Below are 16,211 nucleotides of genomic sequence, written 5' to 3'. Positions count from 1 at the left end.
GCCCTGCCCAAGACATGCATGTCATTCAACTGCAAAATTTAGCGGAATCGTGAGTTTACTCAGTAAATAATTTTGGTAATTGGTGATATTCCTCAAGTCCTAAAGAGAAATTGCTTACATCTGCATTAAACTGCTTGAATATAGCAATTAAAACAGTTTAAACATAAAATAATTAATTATATGCAATTAATACATATATATAATTAATTTTAATACATATACATAATTGATATACATAACACATACAAGAAATTAATTTTATAATAAACTGTTAATTTCTTCTTATTATCTGAAGTGATCATTCAGAGAGATATAAAATTAATGATAGGTTTGCAACAGTAATGAAAGATGCATCTTCCTGTAGCAGTGGTAAATTATTTTCCAAAATAATTTCATCATCCTTGTAACTCTAATACAGTCAAAAGTCGTTAATCCGGACTCGTCGGGACTTCGGCGATTCCGGATTATAGATCATCAGTTTAAATCTCGTAAGATGGCATGCAGAAATTCTAAAATTTAAAATATAAAACCGTAATTTATGAAATAAGGAACAATTATGATCTAAAGGGTATCAAAATTTACAAAAAAAAAAAAAAAAAAAAAAAAAAAAAGCTTAATATTTATTTGTTTTATTAAACATTTCTTTCAATGTAAGTTGTTTAAGTTGCTTCGTTTTATGTGATAATACTTTCTCTTTAATGCTATAAACAGACATAATTTCTTGTTCAGTTACAAAGTTCCGCTGTTCAAGTCCCGTAATTGCTGTGCCGAGAATACCGACTATCTTGTCAATAGAAATTTTTTCGTTTTCACTAACCTCTCCGTCACCTTCTTCATGTCTTTATCCATTTTTTGCAGCAATTCCACTTTTTGTTTGATGGACATCGAAACATACTTTCGTTTTGTAGATCCTTTGGGAGCTCCAGCATCGGAAATTCTATTTGACATAATCAAAAGTTCAAGTTTACTTTTATAAAATTGCTCTTACAGTCTGAAAAAAGTAATAAACTGGATCCAATTCAAAGATTAAGGAACAACGCAATCATCAACATTAACTGAAATAGATAATTAAGTAATTTTAGCTTATACCATCCGTTATACATTAAATGCGCATGCGAAAACGTATTCTGCACTTGCGCACACTCATATGCGCAGTCGTAAAGGTCTCACGCGCACGCGTAAAAGCCTATGCGCATGTGTCAACACGGCGCATGCGCAGAAAGTTTTTATCTTTGAGGTCCGGATTATGGGTGTCCGAATTAACGACTTTTGACTCTTAACACATTTCTCACTGTATATACATCTAGTAAGACAAATGTTACTTATTTTTGGCTATAGATTGTGTTCCTAGCATTTGGGAATTTTACTTTGGGAAACCCTGTGTATTGTACTAGTATCTCAAGAATTTTCTCTTAAATTTGTTAGCATCATTCTAATAATGAGAAAAATAGGAAAAACAAAAAACTGAAGGCTTCCAGATTTTATATTACATTTTTTTTTTTAAAATGTTTTGTGTGTTACCTTTATTTATTAAATATCATGTTCTTCATACTTAAACCATAAAATTCAATTCTACAGCAATATCGCAAAATAACCTGAAAAGACCATATCTTTAGAATTTCCAATACACAGTCTCGCACGCTGGAGGTTAAAATATTTTTTTTTCATACAATGTTGCCATTGCTTGGGTACAAATTGTTGAGTTGAGTTTTTCAGAAATGCTTCACAAAATATGAAATAGATAATAAAACAAATTCCAAATTTGTGCGTTTAGATGCCCATATTCGAGTGGAGAAGTACATTATTCAAAATTTGATGGCTCTATGTACCATTGTTTTAGATTACCAGATTCTTCATTATTTAATTTCTTTAAATACAATACAGCCAATAATATTTCATGACAACAATTTGAAAAGCAATCCAGATTTTTAAAGCTTTTGACACAATATGCCAAAACGAAATTAATAGCTCTTTTGGGCTAACGTCCTTTGGACTAAAAAGTCATCAAATAGCAAAAAGGGGGAACAGATATTTGCTTAAAATTAAGCAAAATTCATCCTTACACTGTTTGTGATTGGTACAAAAACAGTAAAAACTTTAAGGGATATTTCTATTGAATATTTACAGTTCAAGATGATGATGATAAATTATTTAATTAAATAAAAGAACTTTCATGTCCATAATGCTAAATTCACACAAATCACAAACAATATGAAAGCAACGTTAAAATTTTTGTTATTAATACAAAAATCTTACCAATTTCACAGCCATCAATTACAACCCTTAGTAAATACCAGCCAGTTGAACCAGGAGTCCAATTTGCAGTGTATGTCCCATCGTTGTTAGTTCGAACAAGCATATTTTCAATGAAGCGTTTTTTAGCAGGAGACACATATCTTAATTCTTCAAAGGAATAATTTTCATACTCCTAATACAGAAAGATGGCGGGAATATAGTTATTTTATAATATAATAATTTTTATAGTTAAAATTTTAAATAATAAATTTGCAACAAAAAGTTAATCAAGCACTCACCTTCATTGCAGTTATAGCATAGTAGAACATCTTATCTTTCACAGATATTTCATATGGCGTATCTAAATTAGGAGGAAGATGCCCACCAAAAGTTAACACTCCTGTTTCTGGCTGGCTCACACGTGCCAATTTACGACTAGGATCATTAATTTCAGTTTCTTTATCATATATGTTCATGGGAACAGCTAACACTTCAACCTATTTAAAAGGATTCTTGCTTAATAAACATCATATGACAGATTATGAAAGTGATATAACTGGGCAATAAAAATATCAAAATATTTATTTCCACCAAGTTATTAAATAATATAAGTGATTAATGATATAAGGATATATTCATTCATATATAACGGAAACTCGAAACTACATCTAAACTTTTATGCTATAAATCTAGCCCTGTCAAAATTGATAATTATTCACTACATTTAAAGCAAATTAATTAAATGCACTTTGCATACATTACTTATGCTTGAACATTTGATATTATTTTATGACAGCAAATCTTCTGAAACTGCATTAAAAAACAAAATAAATTATACTTAATTATACAATTACCTTTAATGATGGTGCTTGTACAATTTTACCATACTGATCTTTTGTTACTACAGTGATGATAGCTGGCCATCCACACTTTAGCTCCTCTTGACTACACAGAAGCTCACACTGTTTTGGATCAACATATGATTCAGGTTGTAGCCATCTGATAGAAATATTAGTTTCATTTAACAAAATACAATTAGATCATTAAAAGATAGATATAGGTAGATTAGACACAGATTATTAAAAAAGTTTACTAATGGTGCATGATACATGGAATGTATTTCTCTTTCGAATTGAACTGAAACATAATAATAATAATGACTGCACTATTTAATTATATTGTTTAAAATACAGAAATGATATTATAACTCTATGTAAAGCACCACTATTAGGAAATGAAACAATTTTATGACTAATAACATTATAATCCACCAAAAATAAAATGTATTAAAAAATTGTTAAGATATTTTTAAAAAATTATAAAAGAATACAGCTAATGTCTGTGTATTGAAAACATCATTTAGATTATTTTTTATGTGGCACTCTGAATTTCATTCACAACAATTTCTACATTTAATATATTACATATTAAAACCAAATTTGTTACAGGATACATAAGAGAAAATACTTTTCCCCCCCTAGTTATCATAAAGAATAATTTAAAATAATCTACAAGCATTCAGAATTCTACAGTTTTTGTATAAAATACTTATAATGCTAAAATTACCTAGCTAGTCTTCCACCACTGGTTCCTTGAACACAAGCAACAAAGTCTTTGAGAAAAGAATGTTCATTGGACTGGCTACTGAATGGTAAAACTCCTTCTAAGGCTTGATGAATAGAAGGGGGATGAGCTAGTGCAAAACCTTTAGAAAGCAGAGTAGAATGGTTCTTATACACCTGAAAAGAAGAATTCTTGTTCTGTGAGAAAAACATTGATGAAATTATTCTAAAGTGAATATTTAAGACATTCAAGCTATTGTTTGACTAAGATTAGTTAGATTTAAAAATAATAATAATTTGATTATTATCACCTGCTGAGAGAGTTCTTCAATAAGATCCATATCTTCTTCAACTTCACCAATAGTTGCTAAAATATAATTTATATAAATTAACTGAATAGGCTTATAATTAAAACAATGCACTAAAGACACCAATGTACAAAATTACCATAAAATATAAAAATCTTGACATGAAGAATTACACAAAAATTTGTCAAATACACACAAAAAAGGGGAGGGGGAAGAAAAAAAAGAAAAAAAAGCAACAGATTAGCTAAAGAAAGAAAAAGTTTTTTCTTCTTTATTTTTTTAATTGTAGTCTAAGAGAAACAAAAGGGCAAAAATATATTTTACATAAAAGTCAGTATTAAAAAGAGCAAAATAAGCAAAGAGTTTTAAACATGAAGCCTATGCAACATATAAAATATATGCAATATTGTGAAAATAAGAGTAGATATAACTAAAAATCAAAACCTTACTTTTTTTCAACAAAATAGATTTGTATATAGATTTTAGTATAAAAATCAAAATGAAACGTCATGATTATTTTTAAAGTATAATGATTATAATAATATTTTATTATTGTATAATTATTAAGAAATTTATTTTTTTTCAATGTGTTATATCATACATATATTTAAGCTCAAATATAAAAAATATGTATTATAGTTATTAATTAAAATTATTATTTACTATCGCAAAATTATGATCAAATATAATATTATTAGAATTCATTGTACTAACAGGGTTGCCACTCAAATAGAAGAATGAAATTCCCTGACTTTTCCAGGTTTGTTTTAAGAAAATTCCATTCTATCCACATTATGCACGTTGGCTGTGCTAAGAGGTAAATTAATTAAGGTACCACTTGAAAACACAAAAATCTGGCAATTACATATGACTTATATAATCCCCAAAGCATCAATATTATAACTAATAATAGCGGTTGTTTTCTCCACTGAAGACTGAGATTAGAATTTGCCCAATCTGGATTAAAAAAATGTCTTTTTTTTTTTTTTTGGCAAACATTTCGCAGCTAAATGAAAGAAAGAAATCTATTTAATGATATTATTAAATAAATTTGGGTATTTTATATTTATTTAGCAGCATACATAAGCAAAAAATATGTACATTAAATTTTGTGATGGTATGTCATCATACTGCTAGAATTGTTTTCAGGATTATGCTAGAGAAAATTTCCTGAAATTTGAAAGCATTATTTACTAATAATAAATAAATTTAGATGGGATAAGCAACATTATATGATATGAATAACATTGAAATAAAGATAATTACTTAAAAATTGAATTAGAATAATCAACAATATTTTGGCAAATATAGTTATATTAAATGGTTAGCCTAAGACCAAGGCATAATATTACTGAGTACGTACCTTTGCAAATTAATGCAATAACCTCCACATCTTCATTGTTAAGAATGAAGCGGTTCAGAATAAGCATACGGTAAAGTTAAAAGGAAAGAAGGTCGATGGGCGAGCTCGATAAGGAAGTCCTCCATTGACAGACAAAGAAGCAATTACCTGCAGTTAACCACAATACAGGCAGTGACAGTCCCCCACGGCAATGTAACACAGGTAGTAGACAGGTAGAGGAGAAGGCAACCCAGCACGCGCCAGTGCGAATGGATGCTAGAGATATATGGTGACTTCCTATATGTTTTTACCACCAATCCTATCACAGATTATGTTCTTACTGCATTAATATAAATATTAACAAAACATAGTGCACAATAAAAATTAAGCTTTATTTAGGAACTTCGCGCATACTCCCTGACAGCCTGCCTGTTTCGGTCTGCTCGCTACTCGTAAGAAACTTCTCCTCTAGGGTTGCCACACTTATCGGAGGGCACAAGGCGCGCTCCTTATCGCCATCACCACAGAGTTCCCCCCCAGTTCCTTTAATGGCTATTCAAAGGAACGACATAGGTTATGAAATTATCTCAGAGGATCCGTACTGTTGGGTATTTTTTACATGATTACAAAATTAGAATATAAAATTAGAAAAGATCAAAATGCAATTCAATATATAACAAGGTATTGACATATAATAAACATGAAATAACAAGAAATATGTTAAGATATGAATTTTAAAAAAATGTTTTAAATTGTTATGTAAGAAGCAAGTTTCTTAGGGAAGTGAACATGTCTTCCCGATCTGGTGACAGTTTGTGTCTTAGAGAGTTCGTTTGCAGATTTATTCTGCTGAACTGTCTTTAAGTCTTTATTTGTTTTCAGTTCAGGCAAATTAGAATCCGAAAGCAAATAGGCTGATTTCACACGGTCTATAGACACAGTAGATTTCAGACCGTTAACATCAATTGTGAAAGTTTTGTTCGTTCTAGAAAGGACTTTATGCAGACCTGTATATGGTTGGCACAGAGGTGGCTTTACTCGATCGACACGTAAGTATACATGCGTACACGACTTTAAGGTAGCACTTACGTAACATTTTTCTTGACAATGTGCAGATGTTGCTGTTGGATTCAATTGTTGCATTCTATGCCGAAGATTCGTGATAAATTGTGTGTCATACGGAGATATCTTAGATGACGTTATCATATCACTAGGCAGCTTGAGAGTTGTGCCGTACACCAGTTCAGCACAAGATGACTGTAGATCTTCCTTTACGGCTGTCCGAATACCAAGCATAACAACTGGTAGTGTTTCAGTCCAGTTATTGGTCTCGTGAGCCTTGAGAGAAGATTTTAAATGTCGATGAAATCGTTCAACAATGCCGTTGGACATTGGATGATAGGCTGTTGTTGTGATTCTGTTCGTACCCAAAATGCGCGTAAATTCTGCAAAAAGTGCGGATCTCATTTGAGAACCTTGGTCTGTTGTTATGATCGATGGGCAGCCAAAACGAGATATCCAACAGTTGAAGATGGCTCTGCAAATGGTTTCCGTTTTCATATCCGGGATGGGAATGGCTTCAGGCCATCTGGAGAATCTATCTATTAGAGTCAAAAGGTACACGTTGCCTTCTGATGGAGGTAACGGTCCAACGATATCCATATGGATTTCTGAAAAACGTGCATCAGGAAGAGAGAATGTGCCCAGTGGTGCTTTAGTATGCCTAGTAATTTTCGATTTTTGGCAAGATTCACAGGATTTCACCCAATTTTTGATATGACGTTTCATATCGGGCCATACATAACGAGAACAAATAAGCTTCGTAGTAGCTGCAATTCCTGGATGAGACAGATTATGCAGATGATTAGAGATGAGTCTGCGAAAGGAATTTGGAACAAATGGACGAGGAATGTCCATTGATATGTCACAAAGAATATTACCATCAGAATATTGGCACGGTTTAAATTCCAGTTTCAAAGATGATGTGTTGTTTTTGAGAAGGTCTTGTACCTCCGGATCGTGCCGTTGAGCGTCCGAAATTTTTTTAAAATCCAAAAATGGAGATTTTGTTATGGAATCAATTTCAATTCTTGAAAGAGCGTCAGCAACGACGTTTTTTGAACCTTGCACATGCCTAATATCAGTAGAGTACTGAGAAATAAAATCTAAATGGCGCAATTGTCGAGGTGAACATTTATGAGGGTTCTGTTTAAAAGCGTATATTAACGGTTTTTGATCCGTATAAATTATAAAATTTCTGCCCTCTAACATGTGTCGGAATTTCTTAATTGCAGAATAAATAGAAAATAATTCCCTATCGTACGCAGACCATTTCTGTTGACTTTTATTGAGTTTCATAGAGAAAAATGCTATAGGTTCCCATGTTTGTTGAGACAACTGCATAAGTGTGCCGCCTATTACGATGTCTGAGGCATCTACCCAGATGCTTAGCTGGGCTCCGGGAATAGGGTGTCTCAAAAGGGTAGCCTGAGCAATGGAATTTTTGGCAGCAATAAAGGCTTGTTCAGCATTCTCGTTCCAATTTAATTGTGGGGATGAATCCTGAACACGCGAACGAGATTTCTTTTTATTCATATAGCCTTCTAACAATTTTATTAAAGGAGAAAGAATATGTGCTGCCTTAGGTATGAAACATCTGTAAAAGTTAAACATGCCTAAAAATCGGCGAAGCTGAGTGAGAGTGGTAGGTTGAGGAAAATCTAAAATACATTTGACTTTGTCAGGAAGAGGTTCAATTCCGTTTTCACTAAGGTGAAAACCTAAGAAATCAATAGACGTTTGACCAAAGGTGCATTTTGAAACATTTATGCAAAGTCCATATTCCTGAAGTTTGGAAAATAAAGCTTTCAAATGCCTGCAATGTTCCTCAGAATCTTTAGAGGCTATGAGCAAGTCATCGACAAAAGCGTAAACACCTTCTAAATCCCGCGTGACTTCATCTATAAAACGTTGAAAAGTCGCGGATGCATTGCATAAGCCGAATTGCATATGGGTACTTTCGAATAAACCGAATGGTGTGCATATGGCGGTTTTGTGGATGTCGGCTGGGTTAATTGGTATTTGATGGTATGCCTTAATCAGGTCGACTAAAAATTTTAGTACCGTGCAATGCAGCAGTAAAATCGGCTAAGCATGGAATAGGATATTTGTCTTTTATTGTTTGAGCGTTCAATGCTCGATAATCTCCAACAGGTCTCCATTCCAGACTGCCCTTTTTTGGAACCATGTGAAGTGGGGATGCATAATTGCTGCTCGAAGGTCTCAAATGCCCCAATTGCATCATAGTTTGAAATTCTTGTTTTGCTATTTTTAAGCGATCTGGAGCTAACCGACGAGGTTTTGCAACCACAGGTGGACCTTTAGTTATGATATAATGAACGGTGTTGTGTTTAACAGGTTGGTTAGGATCTGGTAATCTAGTAACTGAAGGAAATTCTTTTAAAATTTTGTGATATGGTGTATCACTAAATACAGTTTTTACTGAATAAATGCTTGCATTTTTCACGCAACCAACGGTTTTAAAATGCGTTTTTAAATCTTTGAGACATTTATTTCTGAGATCAGGCACCAATTCAAAGAAATGGAGAAAATCTGCTCCAAGAATGGGTGTACTAACATTTGCTATAAGAAAAGTCCATGTAAACTGTCGTCTTAATTTGAAATCCAAAGAAAGTGTTTTTTGACCATAAACATGAATAGTAGAAGAATTAGCAGCGAAACGTGTTTGTTGGGACGAATTCCGTTTTTGAGAATTATTTCCTGGAAGTAAGGACACGTCAGAGCCGATATCGACCAAGAATGAAAGGTTTGTTCTACGGTCACGAACGAACAGGCGACGTGAAACTTGAGGCAAAGAATAAGTCGCCTCTATTCTTTGCTGGTTTCGTTTCCCTGCCATGAAAAAGGTTTTGTACATTTGTCATCTCTACACTTTTTCCTAAAACGTTTATGATACCAGCAAACAGAATAATTTGTCCTTTTGGAATTGCTTCTTTACTTATTGCGATCTCCGCGATTTGGCGAGCGACCACGAGAAAGAGAAATGCGATCAATACGTTTGTTTAATTTTTCTATTTGTTTAAATAATTTATCCTCAAGAGACTGATTGACTGTGCGAGAAACGGCACAAGTCCCTGGGGTTGGATTTACTTCTAAAATTCTGTCGGCAATTTCTGCAGCTTTATCTACATCAGACATTGTGCAAGGTTTTTAAGCCAAAATAAAAGCAAAAATTTAACTAAATGAAATTAAATGATAAGTAGAAAACAGAATTATAAAATGATCTATAATTACTACTCATCTGTGATCCGGAGGATGAAAATCGATGTAATCCATTACTTCTGGTTTGGAGATCTTGAGTGATGGCTTGTAGTCAAAACCGAAAGTGCTTGAGAACTGTTCATACGATTTAACACAGTCCGGGTTACCATTATGGTGGGATTTCCTGTTATGTTTTTACCACCAATCCTCGAATTCCATATCACAGATTATGTCCTTACTGCATTAATATAAATATTAACAAGAAATAGTGCACAATAAAAATTAAGCTTTATTTAGGAACTTCGCGCATACTCCCTGACAGCCTGCCTGTTTCGCTCTGCTCGCTACTCGTAAGAAACTTCTCCTCTAGGGTTGCCACACTTATCGGAGGGCGCAAGGCGCGCTCCTTATCGCCATCACCACAGATACGATGTCAGACAAAGAAGCGAGTCGAAAAGACAGCTTCGGGAAAGGTAATTCAGGTTCTTTCGGAAGGTTAGCTTAGGTGACTGATTAGTATTCTTTTATTTTACTGTAAAATGATAAATAAGGCATTTATTAAAAAGAAAAAGGTTTAAAAGATTTTGCTAAAATCCTAGTATAGGTTTTGGAACGAATTTGAAAGGACCAGTTTACTGCTCATCGTAATGTCGCCTGACTTTTTCTGGTTTTCCCGGTTTCCCAGGTAGTGTGGCAACCGTGTACTAACAGCATAATGAAAATTATACAATCAGTTTTAACAATTAAGCAATCATAATAAAATTTGCTATACAATAAGAATTGTTTGTTAAAATTTAGCATTCAATTATGTACATATAGAAAAATTGAGTTTTTAAAACACTTATATTTTAGCAGCATATAAATAATAAAAAAAAATAAATAAATGCACAAAGTTAAACATATTGTAATGAAACAGAATTACAAATGATGATTATATTTCAGCTTAGATTACCGAAAAGTAATTTCTATCTTAATTCTGTGCTTTTTGAACACTACAGAAATAAACAGGGAAAAATTCCTAATACATGACTCATGTCCACCCTCTTTATTTCATTTTTCTCATTTATACCCTTTCATTCCGAATGGTGCATGCGTGTTTGAGCTTATGGTGACAGCGGTCAAACTGTAATGCAATGAGCTGTAATACTGTACACCTTGAAAACCATATAGCACTAATTAAACTGGTTTGTCTTTAGTTTACTTTAGTGCAAAAACTCAGCAAATAATTTATAGCTTGTAAATTTATGATGATCTACTATTTATGTTATCAGTAAGACTTCTGGACAACAGCAAGTTATTATTATTTGTGTTTTAGGAATAAAAATTACACATGGCTTTAGATCGGCATGAGATTCTTATACTCCTGTTTCAATGTAATTCAAGAATCAATTATAACTTCAATAAAACAAATAAATAAATGGAAGTTATATTGCTTACTATATCATTATATTACCATATAACACTTTAAATGTTTTATCTTTTTAGAGTTCTTAAAGCCAAAGGACATTTTTTTAAATTTCATATGACTGAAATACTATGCTTGAAACCTTTTCACCAGGTTACCACAAAATATTTAAACTGATGAGAAAATTATCACCAAGATTCTTTACAAAACTGAAACTTGCAAAATAGAATACAAACTTCTGATTCCTCACTTATCATTTCCACCTTCATGAACTCAAAGAAAAAGTTCAATAAAGGATGGAAAGAAAACATAACTTGAAAGATTATTTGTTATGATGCAGTAGATAGTTCCATTATACAAAAGCCCAAGTTGGTCTTAAAAATTATTTTTAACAAAAATATGCCTCAATAATAAATATAATAAAACATTAAATTGCACTTTATGTTTAAAGATAATATGCACCATATAGAAAAATAAAAGAATTAAAACATACGTGGTTATGCTCTATTTACTGAAATAACAGTTTAAAAATTTCAGTTACATACATGGAGGCAAAATAAGATCTCTTCTCATGAGAGAAGCTGCACACATTCCACCTAGGTATGCTAATTCTCGTTCTAAATGTCTAAGTCCTTCCCAGCTTTCAATATTATTGCCACATGATATACGAGGGCATTCAAACCCTATAACTTGGCAACGAAATCCATAAAAGCATGCCTTTTCATCTTTCACATAATCTGATGCAGTTTCAAGAGAAAATACAACTTCATTTCCTGTAAATAAAATAATGCTTATATTCAAACATGAAGCAAAAACTTTGATACATAACTAGTAAATAACACTACAAAAGAGCTTAGAACATATAGACATTGCACAGAATGACCACCAACTTCTTGGAAATGATTATTTCTTTATTTGTTTAACAATAAAAAAATACATTTTTATTTGTAGTTAAAATGAAAACAGTCATAATCTCCTGCAATATTTTATGAACATATTTCCTAAATTACTCCTATAATGACTTATTTGGGGAAAGCATTTTTTTCCCTAACATATATCACATTTTGTAGAGGAGAAATTAAACAATATTTTTTTAACCTGGACAAATGCATTATTTTTTTAAAATATTAATGCTGGCAATTTTAATATTAGATAATTATTCTCTGCTTTAACCCTCTAATGCCCATGGTAGCATATTTGCTACCATATATTAAATGCCACGTTTTGATACCAGGAACATCATGAAATGTAATTTTTATGTCATAAATTTATAGATTGAACCTTTCTCATGTATTATTAGCAAATTTTAGGCATAGATAGCGGCCCCAGCTTAAAGGAAAAAAATTAGAAGAAGCATGGATGCAGCAAACAATGGAAGCACCTTTTCAGAAGTAAGTTGTTTGTTTATTTTACAAACATTTTATTAATAAAACAGTTAATAATTACTATTTATATATAAAGTAAAAGAGTGAGTGTATCACACAGTATAAAATAACTTTTACAAAATGATCATTTTTAACGCTAAAATGTATTTTTAAAATCATGGTAGCAAATCTGCTACCATAGGCATTCGTGTATCTAAGCCTAGCAGTTCTCTGAAGAAAATATGTTTTTACATTGTTCATGATCTTTAATCTTTGTAATTTTAGAGATAATAAATATATCCTTAAATGCAATTTATGGATTTAAATTTTATTAGTTTAAATTTTTATATTTTTCAATTTAAAAAATAGTTTAAGATATACTTTTCCTGTAAAAAAGTCTCTAGAAAAATTCATTTTGAAATTTAAATTGAAAAATAAATTTAATCCTCAATTAAATCTCAAGTTCTTTTTACTATATTTGTACTTTATTTGTTGAAATTTTAAAAAAATAATTTAATAAAATTTAATAAAATTTTCGGAATTTTGAAATTTTTTTCAGCCATGCACTTTAGGTCCCTTTTTCCATAGAGTAAGAGGAAGAGATGCATTTAAAAAACTAGAAGATGCCATAGCATATATGAATGCTTTGGAAAGTAATTTATCTGATATATCTGATGACAATTCTGATAATGAATATATGCCTACACAAGAGTCTGATATCGTCCATGGAGGAAGCTCAGATGATGAAGACCAAGATCATAATGAAGATGTAGAAAATGACCAAAATGCATCAAATATTGAAGTGTCTATCTACGTAAGAGCTATAAAAATTTTTAATTTTCTGAAGGAAAAAGAACCTAATCTTATGCCTTCATCAAATGATGATAAATTTCCTAATCCTACAGAACCTCTTCCATCTGGCTCTTGCATATTTTCAGATTGTCATATCAACAGATATGATAAAATTATTAGTTGAACAAACAAATCTGTATAGAGTTCAACAAACAGGAACTTCTCTTATGGTGACGGCAAATGAAATAGAGCAAGTAATACGAATGGACCGTATACTTCATATTAGAGGATATTGAGTAGAGGGAATAAAGTATGAACCAATTGCAGAAGTAATGTGTAGAAACAGATTTGAAAAAAATCTTAATATTTTTGCATATTGCGGATAATTTACAAAATGATGATGATGTTAGAAGTGACAAATGCTGGAAAGTGCGACTTGGAGAAAACATGCTATCCGTTCCAGGTGAGACCAAGCAGTCTATTGATGAAATAATGATTCCATTTCATGGGACTATCCATATCAAACAATATATGCCTAAAAACCTCATAGCAAACGGGGTTTAAAAATGTGGGCCCGGTGTGGACAATCAGGCATTTGCTAAGATTTTGATGTTTACACTGCAAAATCTGAAGGTTACTATGGAGATCAAAGTGCCTACGCATTAGGTCTAGGAGCAGCTATTGTAATGCATTTATGCGGGACTCTAAGTAACCCAACAAAAACTACTATGTTTGCAGATAATGTTTTCTCTGGAATACCAATATAGAATTTGTTGGGACTTCAAGAGAAAACAGGCTAATGAAATGAAAATTAAAGAATGAGAAGGAAGTGAAAAAAAGGAGGCAGAGGATCCATTGATTATTCTGTGGCATCTGTACAGAACACATATATCATAGCTGTAAATATAAATACTGTAACCTTAAATATTTGTTTTTCAATTTTTTATTACTTTTAAGATCATAGAATTGATGGTGTGTGTCACTGGCCAGTGTAATAATTCCATACGGCAAAAGATGCCACATATGCCCTAGAGGAATATTTACTCAAGTTAAATGTGACAGATGTGAAAAATATCTTTGTTTTAACATGGACAGAAACTGTTTTAGAGCTTATCATTTGTAAATAACTGTACATAAACTAAACGAAATCTAAAAAAATGTGTTTGAAAATTTTGAAAATCACTTGATTTGTACCTAATCTGCCCATGGTAGCATAATTGCTACCATTAAAAAAACATTAAAAAATATTTTTTTTTCACAATTTTTCGCCATGTTAGTTTTATGTAACCTAAAATAACATTCTTTTAACTAACAAATAATCTTTTTTGTTTGGAAATTTCTTGTGATGGGCATTAGAGGGTTAATCAAACAACATTTGTGATTAAAAATATTTTGTAGGATTTGCCATTCATCAGGTTGTATAATAGATATTGGAACAGTCATGAAAATACTCTTAATACCCAAAATTTATAAAAACTTTCTATGCTTTCAATTCTAAACTAAGCTATTTTGGCAGATTCATTTTATGCAAGCATTCTGGGCTTTGACAGTAAACCTGAGTTGCCATTCAAACAATTTTTGCTGAATGTATGTTTTAATTAAAATACAATCAGTAAAATCAATTATTTTTTAATACGTTCAAAATGTTATTTTAAGTATACTTTTAAATGAAACATATTTACCCTACCGTTATAACGACATTGGAAATATAACACATATATTTCACGAATTCATAGCACAAAATTAAAAGAATAAAAATAAGATTTTATAACAATATACATATTTTTAACAAATACAGCTTTTATATTCCCACAAGCAAGCAACCGAGATGCTATTAGATATCACATAACAGAATGATTTGAGCTATATGTTAATGCTAGCACAACATACAAATTAAAATCTATGCAATGTGTAAATTTTAAGATGCTACAAAATTATATGATTTTGAAATTACATATGATAACATAAGATGTTTTGCTATGTATTCCATATTATAAAAAGGCATTCCTCATAATTAATTCCTTAATATTCATAGTTAATTCAACAGAATATGGGTAAAGTTAATATCACATACCAGGTAAAAGCAATGCAGTAGTAGGCCAATCAACACTACCACTGAATTTTCGGAAAACAGGCCAATATGGTGTATATTGATCATCTTCAAAGTCCATAGTACTATTAACATTAATAGTATGAGAATTGTCAAGCCACACTTGACCTGTATTATTTTTACTAGGAATATAAACTTGTAATGTGTCTTCAACTTGGGCTGTACCACACTGAGGATCAAATTCTAAAGACAACCACTGCACACATGGTGGAAAAGTAACCTAATAAAAAATGGAAGAATTTTTTATTAGTTCTGTAAAAATTAATAAACAACAAATAATTTAATTCTTATTCTAGAAATAAAAAAATTACTACTAATTTTACCAGTTATTTAGTTTTGGGCTTTTTTTATGGATACATTTTAATTGTTTACAATATGCATTCATTTACAGACAACAGATATTCATAGTTTTCTCAATTGGTAACCACTTGGATTCTGTGATACTTCATCATACAATAGATCAAACATGGTATAATTTTCTCTGGATGCAATTATGATTTCAGTTAGTTGGGAACATAATCATAAGATGTCAACAAATTCTGATGGAAGCTGGAAATGTTGGGCCAACCTACATGTGGGGACGGAATAAATCCTTACAGATAAAAGAGCAAGGACATATAGATTCTAGCTTACAATATCTTCCAAGCTGTTACCAAGTCTTACAGAAACCAAAAACACAATCTACACATTTAAAGGAACTTTAGATGGATAGTTTCTGCATTTACCTTGAATTGTTGTGCCACATTTTATAGTTCAATAACCACTAACAAACTTTTATCATTTCTGAATGTGATGCATCATTGGAAGATTCA

At 31.5% G+C, this 16,211-nt stretch overlaps 1 protein-coding gene across 2 annotated transcripts in view; it reads right to left on the bottom strand.

Moving 5' to 3' along the window:
* The window catches only part of hiw (MYC binding protein highwire), a 256,065-nt gene that overhangs the window by 101,953 nt on the left and 137,901 nt on the right, over positions 1-16,211 (bottom strand). For both annotated transcript variants that reach the window (XM_085813060.1, XM_085813059.1), the window contains exons 42-48: positions 15,364-15,619; positions 11,679-11,906; positions 4,109-4,164; positions 3,802-3,974; positions 3,090-3,234; positions 2,535-2,732; positions 2,257-2,428 (exon numbers count right to left, since the gene is read on the bottom strand). In XM_085813060.1, the coding sequence (XP_085669186.1) occupies positions 2,257-2,428; positions 2,535-2,732; positions 3,090-3,234; positions 3,802-3,974; positions 4,109-4,164; positions 11,679-11,906; positions 15,364-15,619 (1,228 nt within the window). The remainder of the gene's footprint in view (positions 1-2,256; positions 2,429-2,534; positions 2,733-3,089; positions 3,235-3,801; positions 3,975-4,108; positions 4,165-11,678; positions 11,907-15,363; positions 15,620-16,211) is intronic.

This window comes from Stegodyphus dumicola, chromosome 3 (genome assembly GCF_044657685.1).
Source record: "Stegodyphus dumicola isolate Sdum_Otavi_A_Nest chromosome 3, ASM4465768v1".
Classification (NCBI taxonomy): domain Eukaryota; kingdom Metazoa; phylum Arthropoda; class Arachnida; order Araneae; family Eresidae; genus Stegodyphus; species Stegodyphus dumicola.
This window is presented reverse-complemented; position numbering and strand designations above follow the sequence as displayed.